The 23,700-nt window shown below is 45.7% G+C and overlaps 1 protein-coding gene across 3 annotated transcripts in view; it reads right to left on the reverse strand.

The window, feature by feature from the left end:
- The window catches only part of agrn (agrin), a 478,028-nt gene that overhangs the window by 120,830 nt on the left and 333,498 nt on the right, over positions 1-23,700 (reverse strand). For all 3 annotated transcript variants that reach the window (XM_041206167.1, XM_041206169.1, XM_041206168.1), the window contains 3 exons: positions 11,939-12,163; positions 8,086-8,310; positions 5,600-5,806 (listed from right to left, as the gene is read on the reverse strand). In XM_041206167.1, coding sequence (XP_041062101.1) covers positions 5,600-5,806; positions 8,086-8,310; positions 11,939-12,163 — 657 coding nt within the window. The remainder of the gene's footprint in view (positions 1-5,599; positions 5,807-8,085; positions 8,311-11,938; positions 12,164-23,700) is intronic.

The following is a 23,700-nucleotide window of genomic DNA, read 5'->3' on the forward strand; positions in this document are numbered from 1 at the left end:
CCATGTCTTTGTTACCTCAACGGTCTTCTGGCTGGACATCCTCTGTAAACTTGAGTTCATCCAAAACACTGCAGCCTGTGTACTAACTCATACCTATTCCTATGCAACCATCACTCCTGTCCCTGTTGACCTGCAATAGCTCCTGGTCTGACAATGCCTTGATTTTAAAATTTGCATACCTGTATTCAAATTCCTGATAGTCTTGCCCCTCCCCATTACTGTAATCTCCTCTAGCCTTACAATAATCCAAGTTCTCCGCGCTCCTTAAATTCTTAGAAAATATCAACAGGATTAGACAAAGTCAACATGGATTTATGAAAGGGAAATCATGTTTGACAAGCATACTGGAGTTTTTTGAGGACATAACTAGCTGAATAGATAAGAGAGAACCAGTGGATGCAGGTTATTTGGATTTTCAGAAAGCTTTTGATAAAGCCCCACATAAGAGGTTAGTGTGCAAAATTAACGCACATGGGATTGGGGGTAATATATTGGCACGGATTGAGAAATGGTTAGCAGACAGGAAACAGAGTAGGAATAAATGGGTCTTTTTTGGAATGGCAGGCGGTGATAAGTGGGGTATCGCAGGGATCAGTGCTTGGGCCCCAACTATTCACAATATACATCAATGATTTGAAGGAACCAAATGTCATATTTCCAAGTTTGCTGACGACACAAAACTTGGTGGGAGTGTGAGTGATGAGGAGGGTGTTAAGAGGCTTCAAGATGATTTGGACAGGTTGAGTGAGCAGACAAATACATGGCAGATGCAGTATAACGTGGATAAGTGTGAAGTTATCCAATTTGGTAGGAAAAACAGAATGGCAGAATATTACTGAAATAGTGATAAGATTGGGAAATGTTGATGTACAATGGGACCTGGGTGTTCTTGTACACTAATCACCGAAAGCAAGCCTGCAGGCGCAGCAAGCAGTTAAGGAGGTAAATGATATGTTTGCCTTCATTGTGAGAGGACTTGACTATAGGAGCAAGGATGTCTTACTGCAGCTGTACAGGGCCTTAGTGCGACCACACCTGGAGTACTGTGTACAGTTTTGGTCTCCTTACCTAAGAAAGGATATACTTGCTATAGAGGGAATGCAGCAAAGGTTCACCAAACTGATTCCTGGGATGGCAAGATTGTTGAATGAGGAGAGATTGGGTCGATTAGGCCTGTACTCACTGGAGTTTAGAAGAATGAGAGGGGATCTCATTGAAATGTATAAAATTCTGACAGGGTGGGACAGACTGGATGCGGGGATGATGCTTCCTCTAGCGGGGGGGTGGGGGAGGGGGTGCGTTTAGAACAAGGGGTCACCATCTCAGGATATGGTACTGAGGATATTAGGACTGAGATGAGGAGAAACTTCTTCACTCAAAGGGCGATGAACCTGTGGAATTCACTACCACAAAGGGCTAGGGAGGCCAAGTCACTGAATATATTTAAGAGGGAAATAGATAGGTTTCTAGACTCTAAAGGCATCAAAAGGTATGGGGAGAGAGTGGGAGTGTGGTGTTGAGATAGAGGATCAGCCATGATCATATTGAATGGTGGAGCAGGCTCCAAGGGCCGAATGACCTACTGCTGCTCCTATTTTTATATCTTTCTATGTTTCTATCCTCTTGGGCATCTCTGATTTTCCTTGCCCTGGATTTCTCCCTAACCATTTGAAAACCTGTCCATTGCTGGCCATACCTTTAGCTGCCTGGACCCAAAACTCTGGAACTCCCTCCCTAAACCTCACTGCCTCTCTATGCCTTTACTTTAGCTTTAAGGAACGATCTGTTTGACCAGGCTTTGGGTCACCTCCGTATCTGTGTCAATCAGTGTCAATTTTTGTCGCACATCAAAATTTGTCGATTGCCTTGGGACATTTTTTACTATTTTAAAAGTGTTACACAATTGTAAATTGAGTTGTTTGTGTTCTTGGTCAAAAGGGTCTGCGTGAAGAGGGAACTTGTGCTGCTTTCAAAGAAAGATAGTTTTGTTTCAACAGAGTATCTGGAGGCCAAAGTGGGTATGGAGGGTGAGGGGAAATAGCTAGGATGAGCTCCTACACCTGCAAATGCAAGGGATCTGACATAACGCTGGTTCAGTGAGCGGACTGACAAATGTACTCATTAATGTTATCGCAGTTCTTGTCGCTGTCCTGGGATCAACATGTCCTTCCAGCCAATGCTCAGCCAACTACCAAATAGACTGCAGTGGTTCGAGAAGGCAGCTCATCATCACCTTTTCAAGGGCAGTCAGGGATAGGCAACAAGTGCTGGCCTAGCCAGCGGTTCTCGTGAAAGAATACAGAGAAAAGCTATACCATCAACGCTCAGGGATAACATTTCCACAGGAGTTTCCCAATCACTGACCAGGACACTGGTGGAAATTCCCAGGAAATCACGCAACCTCTTGGCTTTACATCAAAGTTACAGAGAGTGGGAGAAATCCAACCGTAAATACTGATGGCTGCTTTAAACAACAAATACTTATACAAAACTCTAGTTATGGAGGAGGATGCAGAGTGAGACGCCAACCATTTGAAAATCTGTTCTTCCATTTAGTGATATATCTCAATGGAAGATGACCTTTTAATAGGAAACAAGTTTTTAAAAAGCTTGGCCAGAATTTTCCAGCCCCTCACGGCGATGTGAACGGAGATTGCAATGACTCGCCAGCCCCACCACAGGTGGGTGGGTGGGGTCTGGAAAATTACAGCCCTAGTGTGTACAAATGAAGAAATTAGTCACTCATTTCACACCGCGCATATTTCTTTTTCTTAAGTTGTGGTGCTATAAAACTCAAATGTAAAGCTTGCCTTCCTGCTAGCCTTTATTGCTTCAGAACCCAAAATGCATCCTTCCCCTTTTTAATTAAAAAATGTTCTCCTCCCCTAATTTCCCCCTCTGGAGATGCTGATTTAGAGATTGGGTGCAGTTCCATGAAAAGGCTCCACCATCTCACCTGACTGTTATTTTTCATTTGGGAGTTTATTGCTGTCCAACCACCTGGATACAAAAAGCATCCAAGCCCAATCTCTGCACACACACAAACCATAGCATGGTGTCTCTGGACTGCAGCCTAGGAGAAAGAACTCTGGCTGCTATTTCCTCTTCCCTTGCCACTCAGTAGACACCAATTTGGCAATACAGTTGCTCTTTCTAGCTGGGATCTGCTACAGGCAGGAGGTCAAGGCTGACACTTGTCAATTTATATAGCTCAATGCCACAATAAGCAAGGTCTTAACCCAAAAGGCCAACAGCGGAGCGAGCCAAAACATTAGGGTTTAAACCACACTAAAATAAAACTAAAACCATAAACCGATTATTTCCTGTCAAAGCGCCCTCCATCATTGTTCGTGTTTGTACCAAAAAGCATTTGTCGTGTTTGGCATCAGAGGCATTTTATGACAAGCTGAACAAGGAGCAATCTGCTACAGAGGTGGAATTGGCATTGCTCCTTTCCCCGTCCTCTGCAGTGCTCTAACTAGTCACGCCTGGATTGACACACAGACTCCTCGGACTCAGCCAAAGACTGGATTAGAACCCAAGCTCTTTAATTAGGATGAGGCTCTATCTTCAGGGTAGCTTGAATATTGGCTTGCCCAGTTTGATGCCAAGCGAGTCTCCAATTCAGGACAGCAGGGTTTCATTGCCATCTGTCGAAGTGCCGTGGCACAAAATTCATGCACAACACCAAAGTACAAGCAGCAGTATCCAAATGGAAATTAATTCACTCAAGCACATAATAATTAGATAAATTTGTGAACCTGACCTCTTTCATCTATCTGTCCCCATTGCATCCAAAATTAATTGCTTACAGAGGTCTCTTACTGGTCAACTTTTACTTGTCTGAATGTATGCAATAATATCATTTTTTAACTATAATTGTGGTAGAAAGGGACATTGTCCTTGCTATTTTTTTTTTAAATCCCCAATTACCCCGGAGATGGAGCAGTCGTGTACTGCAGGTGCTCCCACAGTGCTGTTAGGTCAGGACTTCTGGGCTCTTTTGGCCCAGCAATGATGAAGGAATGGCATCACCTGCCTCAGTAAGGATCACGTGTGACTTGGAGGGGAACGTGACGGTGATGGTGTTCCCATGGCACCTGCTGACATTGTCATTCTAGGTGATGAAGATGAATGTTAAGACAAATAAAGTAAGTTAACGTTTCGGTTTGTACCTACCAAAAACTGGAACCTGGCGATGCATTTGCTAGACCATGTGACAAGCAGGACATTGTGCAGAAAATCACACACACAATTGTATGCGCTTGGTTTCACTTCTCACCAATCACAACAACAAATCCAAGTCTAACAGGCACATCTTTCAAGGATCTGTAGACACGCACACCAAGGTCCCTCTGATCCTCTGTACTGTCTAGGGTCCTACCATTCATCGTGCATCTGGAACTCACTGCCTGAAAGGGTGGTAAAGGCGGGAATCCTCACAATACTTAAGTAGTATTCAGATAAACATTTGAAACGCCATAGCATATAACTACGGGCCAAGTGCTGGAAAATGGGATTAGAGTAGATAAGGGCTTGATGACTGGTATGGACACGGAGGGCCTCCCTCTGTGTTGTAAACTCTACGATGCTATCTTCTCACTTGCATCCTCCACACCCCATCCCTGTACTCCCTCCCATATCATACGACATGTCAATTTTAGGGGAGGGGGTGGGGGGAGATAGCTTTTTGAAACTATAGTCTCAGTAAAGGGGCAAGCAATGCATCTGGACAAGAAGGTACCTCTAACCTTACAAAAGCTTTCTAGCTCCTCATAAGCAGACGACAAAACATATTGAGAGCTTGGGCATGTATCGTTTGAAGGATCCCCCCAACAAATTCACAATCTCAGAAACATTGCAATTCATTAAAGATATCAAGCTTTTTTTTAAAAAAAAAACCCAGTCTTTTCTATAAATAAAACAAATGGGAGGGGAACGGTTGGCAGCATTTGAAACTGTCAGCTCCATTTTGTCTAAGTTTGCTTTAATGTTGAGAAAGTTGCATTCTTAAGAGCAAATTCTTCTGGGTCAGGAGAGACCTGACCTTTCCCCTCACTTGACAACTTCTCCTGACCCTGGTCCAGCAGGGTCACATTCAAGGTCCGAAGAGCCCTCACAGATAAGGTCAGAGGTCGAACTCGCAAGGACAGAGGCGCGCCGCTCCGACTCTGATTGGACAGTTCCCAAGACAAGACAAAAAGAGGTGATCATCGGTGAGACACTGCATACGAGAAAACACATTTGAAACAAAAACACTTGAAAATGCAGCAAGGGAAACACAGAGATGGAACTGTGGTCTGGCACTACCAAATGTAATGGGCACGTAGAACAATGTTGTGAGGTGACATGATGGAAAATGGATTCAAAGGAGAAATGGGATAGCGTTGAGCAGGAACTATATTGCAACATTAATCCTACTTCACTTCTGTCGAGTTGTGAAGGCAACATTTAGAATAGATGAGAAGGATTTTTTTTTTAAAGTCACAACAAAGCAATGCAGTATGTAATATCTTTACAGAGGTCATGGCAACAGAGAGTTTTAGGTCCAGGCAAAATGTTTTGATTGCTCACGCAGCAGGTCACTGCAAGTACTTACCGCAAGGACCCTGATATTTGACTGGAATGAAGGCTCTCTGCTGACATTCGGCCTGCTTGCGCTCGCAGTCATTGTTGTAGCTTTGGTTGTCCTGACCACACACGGGCTTGTAGGCTCCGTCACAAATGATGCGATCACAGGAGCAGTGGGCAATGCCCCTTCGGTTGAGGCATACTGCGTTGAACTTACACTCCTCTTGGCACTTGTCTGTAATCGAAACAGGGAGGAGATTTTAACCCAATAGCACAACACTCTGGAGCAGGCAGAGACCGGTGGGACATGAGGGCAGCAAGCAGGTGGGCACAGCTTGGCAAACGTCCTTTGTAACTATTCCACTACCTGAAAGAATGATTCTAAAATTAATACATCTTTTAGGATACTGTCTGCTATTTTGAGGGGACCTTGGTTTAGGAAGGGTTCCTAATCATACAGAAGACGGTCACTAAGCTATCAGGAACAAAAGGTTTTAGTCTTGGAGAGAGACTGGAAGAAACTAGGCTTTTTTCATTACAGCAAAGGTTAAGAGGAGGTTTACAAGGGAATACATGGAATATATGGCACAGAAACCTATGATAATGTTGCACAAAATTCTGAAAACACATAAACTAAATGGGGAAAAACTACTTCCACTGGTCAGTTGGTCTGTAAGTAAGATGATCACTGAATGCTAGGGAATAAAATTACACTGAGGTTTGTTGGGACATGGAGTTCTGTACCGGGAATAGTGATGGAAACAGCATTCATAATGAAAGGAATAGGTACACGAGAAAAAAGGGATTTGGGGAAAGCTTTTTTACCCAGAGGTTGGTGACGGTCTGGAATGTGCTGCCTGGGAGGGTGGTGGAGTCGGGTTGCCTCACATCCTTTAAAAAGTACCTGGCCAAGTGCTGGTAAATGGGATTAGGTAGGTAGGTCAGGTGTTTCTCACATGTCAGTGCAGACTCGATGGGCTGAATGGCCTCTTCTGCACTCTGTGATTCTGTGGAAGGGCTAGAGAATGGGACTCATTGGGTTACAACAGACGGTGGCTTCCACCCATGTTATGGTATTCTGTGATTCCGTGAATAGATCCCCCAGTCTTGGAAATGGATGTATAGCTGTAAGTCTCCAAAAGGACTTCAGGGAGCCACGTGGTGGAAGGGCGTGGGATTCATCCCTTCCTCCCCAAAGCTGCATTTCACAAGGAGATGAGGAAGGAAGGCCAGGGGATCTCCCTGCTGGGGTGGGCGAGGGATCAATGGGGAGTTGCAACCCTGCCAGATGCCAACAGCGGTGTCTCTTCACCTCAGAATGTTCCAAAACCAGGGCAAATTAATATTTTGAAGTGCAGTTGCTGTTGCAGCGTAGAGGAAAGTGTCAGCTAACTTACGCACAGCAAGATCCCACAAACCACACCGAAATTAACGACCAGATAATCTGTTTTTGGTCATGCCAGTCAAGGCAGAAACGCTGGGCAGGACAAAAGGAGAGCTTCGCTACTCTTCTTCCAGTTGTGCCATGGGATCTTTTACATTCACCTGAGAGGACAGATGTCATATCCAAAAGTTGGGGCCTCTGACAGTGCAGCGCTGCCTCAGTACTGCACTGACGTGTCAGTCGAGATGACGCGCTCAAGTCACTGGAGTGAGGCTTTGAACCCGTTATTTTCTAGCTTTAGAAGCAAAAATTCTTCCACTGAGCTAGAGGGCACATTCTTGTGAGCAGCGTATGCCTTACAGGATTCAAGCATGGAGCCTCACTAAATGGGAGCACTGGTCACAGAACTGGAATTACAATGTTAGGACCAAAATACCATCCCAAGTGCCCACCTACTGCTCCACAATGAGAAAGGATAGGGAATTAGGATTTAAAAGATCACATTTATAGCAAATAATGAAGCTGTGTTCAATAGTGTAGAGGTTTTGGCACCCAACTTGCCACCCAGAGATATACTGAGTTTAAATTTCATCCCACAGGTCACGGAATTGAACCCAATAAATAATTGCCAGGCTGGCACTGTAAATGTAAGAGTTGGCGGAAAGTGGTTAAAAACCCCAACTGGTTTATTCATGACCTTCCAGTACAAGAATCTGCCACCCCTAGCTAGTCTGATCTACACTTGACTCCAGTCCATTGCTGTATCGTTGTCCCTTGATATCCTCTGAAGAAGCCTAACAAACCACTCAAGTTGTGAAGACAATTGCGATGAAGGGAGGAACCCATGGCCACATCTCGAGAACAAATTAGAAAAAATGCTTAACTCTGCATTTGGCCTGAGGTAAGAGTTTAATGAGAAAATCAACTGAGAGGTTGAGCTTTGAGGGGCATTCAGAGGAATGTGTGTTTTCTTTTGTAGAAAAATGTTGAAATGTGTTAAAATTAATCAGCAGATGCCGAGCGCTGCATGAGACTCAGGACTGAACCCCTCTGAACCTCAGAACTTGACAGTCACATGACAAAGTCGATTTTCACAGGCGGTCTAGGGGTTCTGGTATGTCGCAGCTCACCTCTAGCCTGACAGGGTCCCGAGCGAACTTTCTGAAGATTGATGCCTCTGATAGCTCCCACTCTCTCCATGGTACACTTGTTGTTGTAGGTCTGCCCATCATCCGAGCAGACCGGCTCGTAGTCCGGCGGGCAGCTTTCCGGTGTCAGCAGCACCTCGGGTTTGCGAGCTCTCGGATGCACTCGACACGCCTTATTCAGATCACTCTGAGCGTCTTTGCACGGGTCTGTACACAACAGGATAACCAGTTACAGGCTCTGGCGTTACTACCCTTTCTCTGCCTGTCACTGTGTCAAATACTGTAGCAGTGGAGTTTGACACCCATTTGTCCAACAGCTGCAAATCCACGTTATATGGAATTACAGAGAACGTACAGCCTAGAAAGACACCTCCAACTGGGCTGTACTGGTGTTTGCACTCCGTATGTGTCCCCTCCCACCCTACTTCATCTCACCTGATCAGCATAACCTTTTATTCCCTTTTCTCACATGTATTTACCTAGCTTCCCCATAAAGTTGTCAATATTATAACTTAGCTCTCATTCCAGGCAGATTAGAGGATGATGAAGTAGGGGGAACAGGGGCTCCACACTGTCATTAAGTAGCTTCACCCACTGGGAGTGCAAGTCAGGGATTGGACTGCTTGCCGCCTGCAGTTTTCTGACTGTTCTCTTTTGGTCAGATAAGCACGTGCCTAAATATTGGTAGCAGAAAAGAAGTGCGATTGTCACTCTCTGATAATCATTGACAGCTGGTGAATCACCATCAGTCATAACAACCAAGTGGGTTTCTCAGCCGCACCTTCCTCCATCTCTCCTCCTTACTATGGGGTGTGGTGCTCAGCATGAGATGGCTGTCACTGGTGATTCATCCTGGTTTGGTAGTTTGTAATTGGGGCAATGTCAGTTCTACCCATCCCAGCAATTCTGGGCCAGTGATAGGGAAATACGCCAGGGTTCCAATTCTTGCTGGAGTCTGGTTCCATGGATGCCACTGGTCCTCCAGAATGTCAATCCAATCGATTTTCTTGACCTGATGCCTCAACAGGAAACACTGGGGTCAGTATACACGTTAACCTCACCCACACACTCCAGCAAGCATTGCCTGGACAACAATCAGGAGAGGGGCTCTGGCCAATGTTTTCCTTCTCTAGACCAGGACTAAAGTAACATCAGCACAGCAGGAGGCCATTCAGCCCCTCAGCCCTGCTCCGCCACTCAGTTAGATCCTACCTGATCTTTGCTGCAACCTCCTTTTCTCCAGCCTGGCTCCATAAACTTGATCCTGTTACCCAACAATACTGACCTCAGGCCTGAAAGCTCTTTCACCTGCTAAGATCTGGTCTGCACGGCTTAAAGTGAATATTGAATCAAAATACAAGACAACCGAGGAAACTGGTATGACAGGTTATGACTAAACATACCTCAGAGGCCAGCAGCCAAGGCCGCAACGACCCAGGGAGTGAGGGTCACATTTCTTTTACAATGTGAGGGGAGAAACATAAACACACGCCTGGAACTCCGGACAATCTAAGAGAATAGCTCTTTACCCTGTCATACCCCGGAAGATCCGCTAGGATCCCCTTGGAAGTCCTCATGCAAGGACTGCACGGGAATTTCCCGGGAAGCTTCAACCTCTGTGGGGCAATTCCCTGCATCTGGGGCCCTCTGAAACTCGGATTTAAAGTTGGAGATGTCGGATTGTTCTGACGACTTACTTAGCGGAATAGTTACCCAGGAAAGGTTAGAAGGATTAAAACCACTTCTAACTGCTGGGTAACTACATTGCTGACCACCCCCCTCCCCCACCCACTCCACCCCCACGCCCCCAACAGCGACTTCCCACTACATCTCCCTGACCACCCTCCCAAAGCCCCTCATCCCGACTAACCCCATCCCCCGATTACAGCCCCACCCCCTCCCCCGAGCACCTGATCACTTCCCCCACCCCTGTCTACCCCACCAGCACCCCTGCCCACCTGACTGGCCCCAGCTCCCCCACAACTAACACCCCCGATCCCCCAACCACCCCACCAACCTCCCGATCTCCCCCCACCCCACGACCACCCTATCCCTCCAACCACTCTAAACAGCCCCCAATCACCTGACCCTGCCCCTCCCACACTATCTCCCTCACCCTACACACTTATCCTCTCTCCGTAGCTGGTCAAAGTGGCTGGGACATTTAAACTCACCCGAATACGACAGCTAGAACCCTAAACAGGTGGGGGGGTTGGATGTGGCTTTGCTTCCCCTGATGATCCTGCACTGTTCAGAAGGTCTTCAGGAGCAGCTATGCTCCACATTTCTCAGCCCAGGTTTGAAGTCTGGATGAGAAACATGGAGCTCCAGGCTAAGGTTAGGAAGTAGGAGCAGAGTGGCAATCTGTTGGGGACTGCCACTCCACAGAAGATTCCGCCCAATATTTCTCACCTTATTTTCTCTTCCTCTTGCTGGATGACAACTGCATGAGGTCTTGGCTGACCCTCGTACATGCTGCTACCCTCTGCCTCTATACGTGTCTGACCTGCCCTGACAGGGTATGAGGGCAGAGGTATCGGCGCTGAAACTGACTGCTACAGAAGCAGAAACTCTGGCTGAAGCTTTCTCTCCTCGCATGAGGGGCACCGAGATCAAATGAAATGCCACTGCTGTCACCTTATCTGAGATCAGTGGGGAGGCAGTGGCCTAGTGGAGTAATCCAGAGACCCAGGGTAATGCTCTGGGGCCCCAGGTTTGAATCCCACGACAGCCGATGGTGGAATTTGAATTAAATAAAATCTGGAGTTAAAAGTCTGAGATGACCATGCAACCATTGTCAATTGTTGTTAAAAACCCATTTGCTTCACTAATGTGCCTTAGGGAAGGAAATCAGCTGTCCTTACCTGGTCTGGCCCACGTGTGACCTGCAACAAGGTGGTTGACTCTCAAATGGCCTAGGAAGCCACTCAAGGGCAATTAGGGATGGGTAATAAATGCTGGCCTAGCCAGCAACACCCACATCCTGTGAATGAATTTTTAAAAGTTGAAACTGGGTCAGTTGTGGTCTGTATCGTGTAAATGGAAAAATCAGCTCACATAAAGAATTGCAGCCTGGAGGCCAATTCATCAACCCAGGGAATTACTTTCTAAATACTTGGTATGAACTTCGAGTTTTTAGTTCAGCAGGTGGTTGCAACATATTCAATTGGATCTGAAGGAGCATATATTACACCAGATCCTCTGTCGTGTGGTGTAAACCTTGGTGAAGTCAAGGTCATCCAGATAGCACATTCATTAGAGAAGAACATTTTTCAATGGCATCACATACATCCTCAAAACCCGAGAAACACAGGAACAGCAGGAGATCATTCAGCCCTTTGAGCCTATTCCACCATTTAATTAGATCAGGGCTGAACTCTATCTTAACTCTATTCACCCGGTTCTGCAACTCTTAACACCCTTGCCTAACAAAAAACATATATAATGGAAATGTTCAAACTGACCCCAGGTCTTAATAGATTTTTGGAGGAGACAGTTCCAGATTTCCACTCGCCTTTGTGTTCAGAAATGCTTCTTGACATCACCCCTGAACACCCTAGCATTTTAAGATTATGCCACTTTGTTCTGGACTTCCCCGCCAGGGGAAACAGTTTCTCTCTATCTAATCCTTTAAGCATCTTAGAAACACCTCAATTAGATCACTCTTTAATCTTCTATATTCCAGGGAATACAGGATTAGTCTACGCAACCTGTGCTCAAGATTTAATCCTTTTTAATCTTGCGGGCATGTTTATGCCAGCAGAGGCCTGGAAAACCTGTGATCCTCCCTGTTAATTTAGCGTTGTTCTTTTCAACTCTGCGCCTCCTCACTCACCACAGGGCCCATCGGACTTCTTGTACACGTTTTTGTGGTTGTCGCAGGCATGTTTGTTGAGCTCGCACTCGTTTTTATAATCCTTGCCGTCGCTGCCGCAGACCACCCTCTCCAGTTCCCTGCTGCACGTGGTGGGACAGACGCACTTGGCAGACTGGCCGTCAGACGACTGGATACAGGTGCTGCCGTACCCACAGGTCACCTCGCTGCAGGGGTCTTTCGAGCCTGAGACACAAAAAGAAACAAGTGGCCTTTATAAGTCGTACACAGTCAGGCGTCTCCCTCTGACTTGGGTTACGCGGGCTCCATTTTATAGGCTGCCCTCCAGCTCTGTTTGGAGCACAGTTATACTGCAGCACCTGCATCGCTGCAAAATGATGCAGGGCTGAAAGCGTAACTCTATCGGGACCGTACAAGTTGAGACTTCTCTTTTTCTCAGCTTGGGTGTGGCATCACGTGGAGTACAATTGCAGCGCAAGTTGAAGTTGGACAGTGCACAGTCAAACCAGGCTCTAAAAGTGCTCAGTGTTCACTAACCCTCCAAGTCTTTATGGCTCAAACTCTTGTAACACTGTCACAGTTAACACCCCCCCCCCCCACCCCCCTCCCTCACCAGCATAGAGCTTCTACACACAGGCAGAAACTCAGCTCTGTCAGGATTGCAACACACAGCACACAGAGTAACTCTGACTGGGTTCTACAGCCCGAGGTATTCCATCTGATTCTCAGCCAGTAATTACAGCGAGTGATTATCCCTGTTGGGAGCGCCCAATCGAAGATGCAGCTCTGCAGTGTTTCTGAAGGATTATTCTCTTCCAGAGATGCGAAGACGAGTGCAACAAAACTGGACTCATAATTGCAAAGATTAATGAACAGCAAATTAATTGGTTAATAGATTTGTCATTAAGCCAGCCTGCATGGTCATGCTCCAGTACCAGCACACACCTGAGACAGATCTTCACATCTCCTCCTGACAACTTCAACAAAGTCAACACAATATACTCACCGCCTTTAATGGATAACTACAGTAACTGGCACAATATCAACCACACTTGACCCAAATTACCATTTTTTCTGTACCTCAGCCTGAACAGTGATTGCCGCTCAATGGCCTCATATCAGAGCCCAAGGTTGTTCTCACTCGATATCTACAGTCACAGCGAGTCCTGCATCTTTTAACTGCCTGGAGTGGGAACACCCTTCCTCTCAAGGTTAAACAAAATTAAAGGTGATCCAACTGAAAGATTTAAAACATTTTTAAAGGGACTTGACAGGGTAGATAGATGCTGAGAAAATGTTTCACCTGGCTGGGGAACATGGGGTCACAGTCTCAATCTAAGAGGGGGGTCAGCCATTTAGGACTGAGATGAAAAATTTCTTCACTCAGGAGGGTTGTGGATCTTTGTAATTCTCTATCCTGGGAGCTGTGGATAATCAATTATTGAGTTTATTCATGACAGAGATGGATAAAGTTTGGGCACCAAGGGAATTAAGGATATGGGGATAGTGCGGGAAGTTGGAGTCGAGATATAAGGTCAGCCATGATCTTGTTGAATGGCAAAGCACGTTCTTATGTGCATTAGCTATGGGACATCAAGGCCAATCTTACACCCATAACGAGCTCCCTGGCTGAACTGTCGTGGCACCTTCACCACATGGCATGTGGGCGTTCAAGGAGGAGGTCTAACTGCCACCTTCATAAGGGCAGCCAGGGATGGGCAATATGCTCCTGTGATGCTCATATCACCAGAGTGAACACAGAATGAAAATAATCAGCACATAGTCAGGATCAGTTTGTATGGCTCACTTCCAAAACAAGGCAATGAGCTTACTAATGAATCCCTGGTGAACTAAGCTTCACGTTTAATGCATTATTGTGGCAACTGATACGTCAGCTGCAGAAGTGCTGTCTGCCTGACAGAGGGCTCATTCAACATACCATCAACACAATACCCTCCTCACAGCTCCAACCAATTGTGCTTCCTCACCAGTTCTCTAAAGGTCGCAAGATGAAAGCCACATCCATGATGATCATCAAGAGAATTTCAGTATTCAGAGGGTTAGTGAGAAAGTGTTCTGATTTTTATGACTGTTTAATGTAACCTAGAATGGTTTCTCATTGATCCTTTAATTACAAACTAAATTCGATGCAACTGATCACCTCAGGCTTTACATATCCATTTTGCTGGGATAAACATCATGGGGAATAAAACTCCCAGCATGTTGGGTAGGGAAGAGGAGTCACTGGGAACCCGGATACCATGGTCGAGTTTACATACTACATTAGAGCTCCACCCATGTGTCTAAATTCAATCACCGGCACAGGGATGGCAGCGGCTCAAGAAGGCAGCTCACCACCACCTTCTTAAGAGCAATTAGGGATGGGCAATGAACGCTGGGCCCAGCCAGTGACGCTCACATCCCATGAATGAATAAAAATAATACTCCTCCACTAGCACAATCCAGGGGCGGGCAGGTAGGTGGTGGGCACGATGCCAATAGCATTTTATGCCCCCGGCCCCCACACCTGTAAACCCACCTCTGGGAGGGGCCATAAAAACAAAGGCGTTGTTCCTGTGCTGGGTGAGAAGCCTGGAGCTTCCGATCTAACAGCACTGTGGGTGTACCTTCACCACACGGGCAGAGCAGCTCGTGGAAGGTGGCACACCACCACCTTCTCCAAGGTAAACAGGGATGGGCAATAAATGATGGCCTTGCCAGGAATGCCCACATCCTGAGAATGAATTTTAATTTTTAAAAAAGATCCAATCTTAATTTGAGGAATTGGGGAAGGGGTGCAGTTCCGATGCATGGCTACCTTGCGATCTGGGTTCAATCCCTTTTTTTTTAAAAAGTGAATTGAGTTTTGCAGGCTCAAACCAGTTCCTCATGGCAAAGAGCACACAGCACCACCCCGAACTTCACTGACGCCTCACTCAGCTTGGCTTTAAAAGAGGAACAAGTCTCACGAATGAAGTATGCTGTGAAGCTGGGGCAGAGAGCAGAGCTCCAGGTTTATATCTAACCTGGCAGTGACTGGTCGAGCATCAGGAACAGGGAAATGTCTCCTTTCCTGGTGCCAATGTTCCTCTCCTCCATGGGCGCAAAAAAAAATGTTAAAAAAAAATCACACTTTCTGTGGTAGGTCAATTGCAACAGGCTACAAAAATAAATCCCCAGATGAAGCAACATTCATCAAATTGCATCAAAGATTTTTGGCTCCTTAGGTTGGCTGTAAACCTCTGCTCATTGCCTAGTCAGCCGTACTTGTAGATGGGTTCATCCCAGCACCCTGTGGGCAGAGTCAATCCTCTATTCTCTGACAATTCCTAGTGTTTCCACTCCCCTGGGAATGCAATGAATTGTGGCTTTGATAAAAGTGATAACTGCGGTTAATCGCTAAACAGCCTGTTTCAGTGCTCCATGTTTCCAGAAGATATCCCATAGAAATTGGACCATTCTCCATTCTCAACGTACTGTAGGAGGTTCCTCCATTCACTGCGAGTTACTTATCTCACCGTTCCCTAACACTGATGAGGGGGAGTCTGTTGCTTATAATTACAATCTCAGTTCTTAAAGTTGATCTGTCAATATTTACAGAATGTCCATATGTAGTGATTGTGAAATTCTCATGTTTAACAGAGAAATGGGCCCCTTCACAACAGGTGGGAGAGGGTCTAGGTGGTTGGGGATTGGCAGGGTGGGGGGTGGGTGGGTGGCGGGGGGTGGAGGTGGTGCGCAAAAAGTGAAATCTACATTACAGAGCCATTACCAGGTTCTCCCACCGTTTTCAGTCTCACCTACACCCTCTCATCCACCCCTTAAATGTCAGATACCCGGAACTGGTCCTGACACCCACAAATATTCCAAGAGCAAAAGATTCTGCTTGATGATTACAGCCAACCTGAGCCAGTCGGAGCAGCAGTGGGAGCGGAGCGGAGCAAACAGAACCTGGAGGTGAATGGCTCCAGCGGAGCTTCTCAATAAAAGCCGGAGGGTCAAGGCCCAGATCAAGCCAGTCGGAGCAGCAGCAGCTAACCCCAACAAGAAACCTGCCCGAATTTGAAAAGGCTGACAGAAGTGACATCAGCACAAAGCAGAGAGTTGATTGATAGGTGGTGGGTAAGTTGTTTTTCTCCACTTTAAAGTTATGTTAAGAAAAGTTAAGAGTTCTAGCTTTTCTTTTTTAAAAAAAGATAGAAATTCAAATAATTTTCTACTTGGCTTAAATTTAGGGTAATAGTATTTTAACTAAAGGTTTTACAAGGGAGCTCAGTCCCGTGTGTTGCATGGTCTGCAGTATGTGGCAAGTCTTAGACGCTCCTGGCAGTGTGGATGACCACATCTGCAGGAAGTGCCACCAGTTGACCAGCTTGAGCGCTGGGTTTCGGAGGTTAAGCAGCGGCCGGAGACACAGCAGTGCGTCCACAAGGCTGAGTGTTACGTGGGTAGCACGTTTTTAGATGTGGTCAACTTAAGAATGTGCAGTCAGAGAAGGGATGGGTGACCACCAGTTAGAAGAAGGGAAGCAGGCAATTAGTCAGGAAAGCCACAGAGTGCAACTCACTCACGAACAGTTTTTCTGTGTTGGAAAATGGTGAGAGGGACAGTGCCTCTGGGGGTGTGCAGCTAGAGCCCGGCTGCACAAGAGGGGGAAGAGAAAGAGAGAAACAGCAAGAGTGGTAGGAGACTCAATAGTGAGGAGTACAGGCAGCTGTTTCTGTGGCCGCAGATGTGACTCCAGGATGGTGTGTTGCCTCCCTGGGGCCAGGGTCAATGATGTCACTGAATGGCCGCAGGGCATTCTGAAGGGTGAACGGTCAAGAGATCGTGGCTCACATTGGTACCAATGACATAGGTAGAAAGAGGGATGAGGTCCAGCAACAAGAATTTAGGGAGCTAGGTAGCACATTTAAAAGCAGGTCCTCAAAGGTTGTAATCTCTGGAATACTCCTGGTGCCATGTGCTAGTGGGTAAAGGAATAGCTGGATAAAGCAGATGAATGCGTGGCTGAAGAGTTTGTGCAGGAGGGAAGGCTTTAGATTCCTGGATCACTGGGTCTGTTTCTGGGGAAGGTGGGACCGGTACATGTCTGATGGGTTGCACTTGAACCGTAAGGGGAACAATATCCTTGCTGGGGGGGGTGGTGGTGGTGCAGTTTGCTAGTGCTGTTGGTGGAGGTTTAAACTAAATTGACAGGGAGATGGGATATGGAGTGGGGGTATAGTAGGGGGTGATGTACAGACAAAGAAGAAAAACCAAGTCAGTCTGAAAAGTAGAGCGTATACAGTCAAATTAAGGCACAAGGGAGCATGGCAAGGCTGGATGGCATTTATTTTAATGCAAGGAGTCTTGCAAGTAAGGCAGATGAGTTGAGGGTGTTGATTAACACATGGGGATATGATATCATTGCTATCACAGAGACATGTTTGAGGGAGGTGCAGGACTTGCAGCACAATATTCTGGTTTATAGATCTTCAAGCGAAATGGGGGGTGGGTGGGGGGGAAGCGGTGTAAAAGAGGAGGTTGTGTCGCAATATTGATCAAGGAGTCAATTACTGCAATAAGGAGGGATGATATCTAAGAAGATTCCTCAAATGAGGCCATGTGGGTAGAACTTAAAAACAAAAAGGGGGCAATCACATTGCTGGGAATGTACTATAGACCCTCCCAAGCAGTCAGGGAGAGATAGAAGGGCAGATATGTAGGCAAATCTCAGAGGAGTGTAAAAATAAATGGGGTAAATGGTAGGGGATTTCAACTTCCCCAATATTAATTGGGATAGACAAAGTGTGAAAGGCTTAGAGGGGGCAGAATTCTTAAAATGTATCCAGGAGAACTTTTTACGCCAGCACATAGAAAGTCCTGGAAAAACTCAGCAGGTCTGGCAGCATCGGCGGAGAAGAAAAGAGTTGACGTTTCAACTCTTTTCTTCTCCGCCGATGCTGCCAGACCTGCTGAGTTTTTCCAGGTAATTCTGTTTTTGTTTTTGTTTTGGATTCCCAGCATCCGCAGTTTTTTTGTTTTTATTTTTTGTTTTTAACATAGAAAGTCCTACAAGAGAGGTGATGGTGCTTGAACTAGCTTTAGGGAACAAAGCCAGGCAAGTGGCAGAAGTGGGGGAGCGTTTTGGTGATAGTGACCATAACTCAGTAAGATTTAAGGTAGTTAAGGAAAAGGACAAAGGTGGACCAGAAATAAAGGTTCTGAATTGGGGGAAGGCCAATGTTAATATGATAAGGCAGGATCTGGCCAAAGTGGTCAGGGAGCAGCTACTTGTAGGAAAATCAGTGGGAGTCATTCAAAAAGGAAATGGTGAGAGTGTAGGGCCAACATGTTCCTGTAAAGATGAAGGGTGGGACCAACAAGTCCAGAGAGCCCCAGATGTCGAGAAATGCACAGGATTGAATAAGCGATAAAAGGGGAGCTTATGGTAGATACCGAGGGCTCAAAACAGCGGAAGACCGAAAGGAGTATAGAAAGTGCAGGGGGGTTAGTTTAAAAAATTAGGAGAGCGAAGAGGGGGCATGAAAACCACTGGTGGGTACAATACAGGAAAATCCAAAAGGCATTTTATAAGTATATTAGAGGCAAGAGGATAACAAGGGAAAGAGTAGTGCCCATTAGGGATGAAAGTAGCAATCTGTGTGGGAAGCCGGAAGACACAGGTGAGGTTTTAAGTGAGTACTTTGCATCTGAATTCACTATTGAGAAGGACGATGTAGGTATAGAAATCAGGGAGAGGGGGGCTGTGATATACTTGAACAAATTAGCGTTGAGAGGGAGGAAGTATTAACGGTTTTAACGGGCTTAAAAGTGGATAAATCTCCAGGCCCAGGTAAGATGTATCTGAGGCTGCTGTAGGAGGCAAGGGAGGAGATTACAGGGGCCCTGACATTAATTTTCAAATCCTCTCTGGCCACAGGAGAGGTGCCAGAGGACTGGAGGACAGCTAATGCGGTACCATAATTCAAGCAGGGCTGGGTCCCTTGCTGTTTGTAGTGTACATTAATGATCTAGACATGACATGTAGGAAGTACAGTGAGTCTAACATCAGTGGTTGGGAAACTTTTGGAAAAGATTCTGAGAGACAGAATTAATCTCCACTTGCAGAGGCTTGGATTAATCAAGGATAGTCAGCATGGCTTTGTCAGGGGGAGATCATGTCTAACAAAATTGATTGCATTTTTTGAGGAGGTGACTAGGTGTGTAGATGAGGGTATTGCAGTTGGTGTAGTCTACATAAGGCTTTTGACAAGGTCTCACATGGGACACTGGTCAAGAAGGTAAGAGCCCATGGGATCCAGGACAATTTGGCAAATTAGATCCAAAATTGGCTTAGTGACACAAGGCAGAGGGTGATGGTCAAAGGTTGTTTTTGTGACTGGAAGCCTGTGTCCAGTGGCGAGCCACAGGGTTCAGTGCTGGGTCCCTTGCTGTTTGTGGTGTACATTAATGATCTAAACATGAATGTAGGAGGTACGATCAGTAAGTTCACAGATGACACAAAAATTGGTGGTATGGTAAATAGCGAGGAGGAAAGCCTTAGACTACAGGACAATATAGACGGGCTGGCCAGATGGGCAGAACAGTGGCAAATGGAATTTAATCCTGAAACATGTGAGGTGATGCATTTTGGGAGGACTGACAAGGCAAGAGATTACATGATGAATGGTAGGACCCCAGGAATTACAGAGGATCAGAGGGACCTTGGTGTGCATGTCCATAGACCCTTGAAGGCAACAGGACAGGTACATAAGGTGGTTAAGAAGGCATACGGGATATTTGCCTTTATTAGTTGAGGCATTAAATACAAGAGCAGGGAGGTTATGATGGAACTGTATAAAGTGTTAGTTAGGCCACAACTGAAGTACTGTGTGCAGTTCTGGCCGCCACTCTACAGGAAGGATGTGATTGCACTGGAGAGAGTGTAGAGGAGATTCACCAGGATGTTGCCTGGGTTTGAGTATTTCAGCTATGAAGAGAGACTAGATAGGATGGGGTTGTTTTCCTTAGAACAAAGGAGGCTGATGGGGAACCTGATTGAGGTGTACAAAATTTTGAGGAACATATATAGGGTAGATAGGAAGAAACGTTTCCCCTTAGTGGAGGGGACAATAATCAGGGGGCATAGATTTAAGCTAAGGGGTAGGAGGTTTAGAGGGAATTTGAGGACAAATAATTTTCACCCAGAGGGTGGGGGGTATCTGGAACTCACTCTCTGAAAGGGTGGTAGAGGCCGGAAAACTCACAGCATTTAAGTATTTAGATGAACACTTGAAATGCCATAGCATACAAGGTTACAGGCCAAGTACTGGAAAATGGGATTGGAATAGATAGGGGCTTGATGACCGGTGTAGACATGATGGGCCGAAGGGCCTCTTTCTGTGCTGTAAAACTCAATGGCTCTATGACATGCTAGAGGGCAGATCACTGTCAATGAAATTTAATACCAACAACCTTAAAGTTCCTGGCCAATGTTCATCCCTCAACCAACATCATTAAGGAAAAAAAGTGATTAACTGCTCATTATCATTTTGTTGTCAGTGAGGCCTTGCTGTGTATCAATATCTTGGGGGTTACCATTGACCAGAAACTGAACTGGACCAGCCATATAAATACTGTGGCTACAAGTGCAGGATTGAGGCTAGTAATCCTGCAATAAGTAACTCACTTCCTGACTCCCCAAAGCCTGTCCATCATCTACATGGCACAAGTCAGGAGTGTAATGGAATGCTCTCCACTTGCCTGGATGAATGCAGCTTCAACAACACTCAAGAAGTTTGACACTGTCAAGGACAAAGCAGTCGCTTGATTGGCACCCTATCCACAAACATTCACTCCCTCCACCACCAGCGCACAGTAGCAGCACTGTGTACCATCTACAAGATGCACTTCTGGAAAATTCACCAAGGCTCCTTAGGCAGCACTTTCCAAACCCATAACCATTACCACCTTGAACGACAACGGCAGCAGATGCATGTGAACATCACCACCCCTGGGAGTTCCCCTCCAAGTCACTCACCATCCTGACTTGGAAATATGTTGCTGTTCCTTCATTATCGCTGGGTCAAAATCCTGGAACTCCCTCCCGAACAGCACTGTGGGCTACACCACATGGACTGCAGTGGTTCAAGAAGGCAGCTCGTCATCATCTTCTCAAGAGTAATTAGGGATGGGCAATAAATGCTGGCCTGGCCAGCGAAGCCCACATCCCTTGAATGGATAAAAAAATATGCTGCAGCCTCTCCTACATTATGGCAGTAATTACATTTCAAAAGTACTTCAGCTGTGAAGAATTTTGGGACATCCAGAGGTAATGTGAGGTACTATATAAATGCAAATCTTTTTTCTTTACAACTATGTACAACAACAAAAAAAGAATAGGCAACCATGCATAGTCCACAAACCGTGATGAAATAGCCAAAGCTGGGTCCAGGGATAGGTAGGGATTTCAGAGACTAACCACTCAACATGCCTACACTGAAAAGCACTAATCAGCAAAACAAAGGGAATGCAGAACTTTATAACCAAAATAAGTGCTAGTAAGAGGAAGCCACTTTTGACTGTCAACTAGTGTCTTAGATGGACACTTAGATGAGTAATGTATCCAGTTTGGTCACTGAGATACACAGGTGACAATCAAGCACAGGAGGAGGTTCACAGAAGACTCGAGACTACCTGAAGCATCAGGATTGATGTAGTATGTGCACTAAACACACATGTGCAACAAGGCAGGTTAAATAGCAGGGCATAATTGTCTTCATTCTTATATTTTCCATATCCCTATAAATTCCTAGGTCCGTGTTTGGATAGAATCGGTTTTCACCCATGTTGCTGTACAGTCCAATAAGCTTTTACTCCTAACTGCCAGAATTAGACCAGGGGACAAATCCCCTAGACTTGTGGCGAAAATATATTCCAATCACTTCTCTATCAGCTCATTGCTCTTGGGTTTGGTGGGGTCCAAATATAGCCCTCAACACGCATCGCAAACCTGCAAGAACCTTTCCAACTCCTAGGACGTTTCCGCTAACTCTTCATGCATGGTTACATGCTGGTCAAGTTAACAGATCTCACTGCAGCTCAACAGCTGGTTCGGAAGGACGGGGGTGAACCACCAATGTTTCTGCCCTGGGAGAGTGACCAAGTCGGTGTGTCAGGTGACAATAGAATTGGCTCCTGCTGCAATACTCCACACAGTCAAACAGCCTCCTAATAATAATTCTCACGTTTAGCCTCACGGATGAAGAACGAACAATTGGGCCAGAGAGCAGGGCATCTGCTGATGCCCAGGGAACTGCTCCCTCCCCAGTAATGAGTCAGCATCTGCAGCGCAGCAAAGGGAGAACACAGCAAGTTAATGAACGTTCAGGTCTGACCTTCCTCTGGGCACCTCCTGCTCCGTCTTTTGGAGAAGCTGGAAACTACAGCTAGACCTCCCGCATCCAGCACGAGAGAATAAAACACCTCCAGTGAGGAATGGGTGTCAGTGGGTGATCCCAAATTTTAGACTTCCAGTTCACAAACTGGGGTTGAAAATAAAGGCAATCACAGTACAAATATTAGAAGCACAATACAGGTTTAATCATCAAGAAAAGGAGATGAAATATAAAATATGTTTGCAAATGAAACAATGTCACATGCAAAAAAGCTTTGTTCAGTGGAAATTAGAATAGTGGATAATAGCCTTCCAATGACCTTCCGTCATAATATATCTTTCGTTCATTGAAAACAAATGAGAAATTAGAAATGGGAGGACTTTCAAAATAATACATATTATCCTGTTAAAATAACAAAATCTCTCAGTATATAATTAAATATAATTCACAATGGCTCGAGCAATTTAAGTAAATATTCTACAGAAATGTTACCTGTAGCAAGCGTCTGATTTAATTATCACTGCGGCCAGCTCTCATCAGGCTACCAAGGGCTCACTGCCTACTGCATCCTTAGTTGTGTATTGTTGTTTGACAGGAAGCCTATTTCATGACACTGAGACAGAGTCACATTTAATTAAGGAGACAATATTCCTGCTGCTGGCGAATGAGCTGAAATCCACAACCAGTAATTATCAAACTTACCCCACCATCATTCGATACTATCTTTCACACATTCTAAGTGCTCGTCAAGATGGCTGGAATGTCAGCAATTCTACAAACTATTGATGGTATCTACATTGCATCTTTCTTACTGAAGCCTTCCCTAAATCTCTGTGCAGGTGCTCATTCTCCAACCTTATTTACATTATACATCCTGCATCCTGGCTGCTTATCATCCCAATGTCGATGTCCTATCTCCTGGAATGATTTCTGCTCTCCCGTTGCACAACCAACTCATTACAAGGTTCCATCTGTGATCCTGTCCTATTTACATATTACCCATTGGCAGGCATCATCCATGTGCATGGGATTAGCTTCCATGTATCTGCAATCGACACCCATCTCTATCTCAGCCAGCACCCTCAATTATCACTACTGTACTGTCTCACTGCTTGTCAAACATCAATGCCAGCAAAGTGATTGACTCTTTAACTACCCTCTGAAATGGCCTAGTAAGCCACTCAGCTCAAGGACAATTAGGGATGGGTAACAAATGCTGGCCTTGCAATGCTCATTTCCCATGAAATAATAAATTAAGAGCCTGAACTTTGCTAAATTTTACGTTCCCAAGGTTCAGACAATTCTTTTTCCTCCTACAAGAAACTCTATAGCCTACCCACAATTCCATCCTGTCCTCTGGCTGCTCATTCAGGGTGATTC

This window comes from Carcharodon carcharias, chromosome 15 (genome assembly GCF_017639515.1).
Source record: "Carcharodon carcharias isolate sCarCar2 chromosome 15, sCarCar2.pri, whole genome shotgun sequence".
Lineage (NCBI taxonomy): Eukaryota > Metazoa > Chordata > Chondrichthyes > Lamniformes > Lamnidae > Carcharodon > Carcharodon carcharias.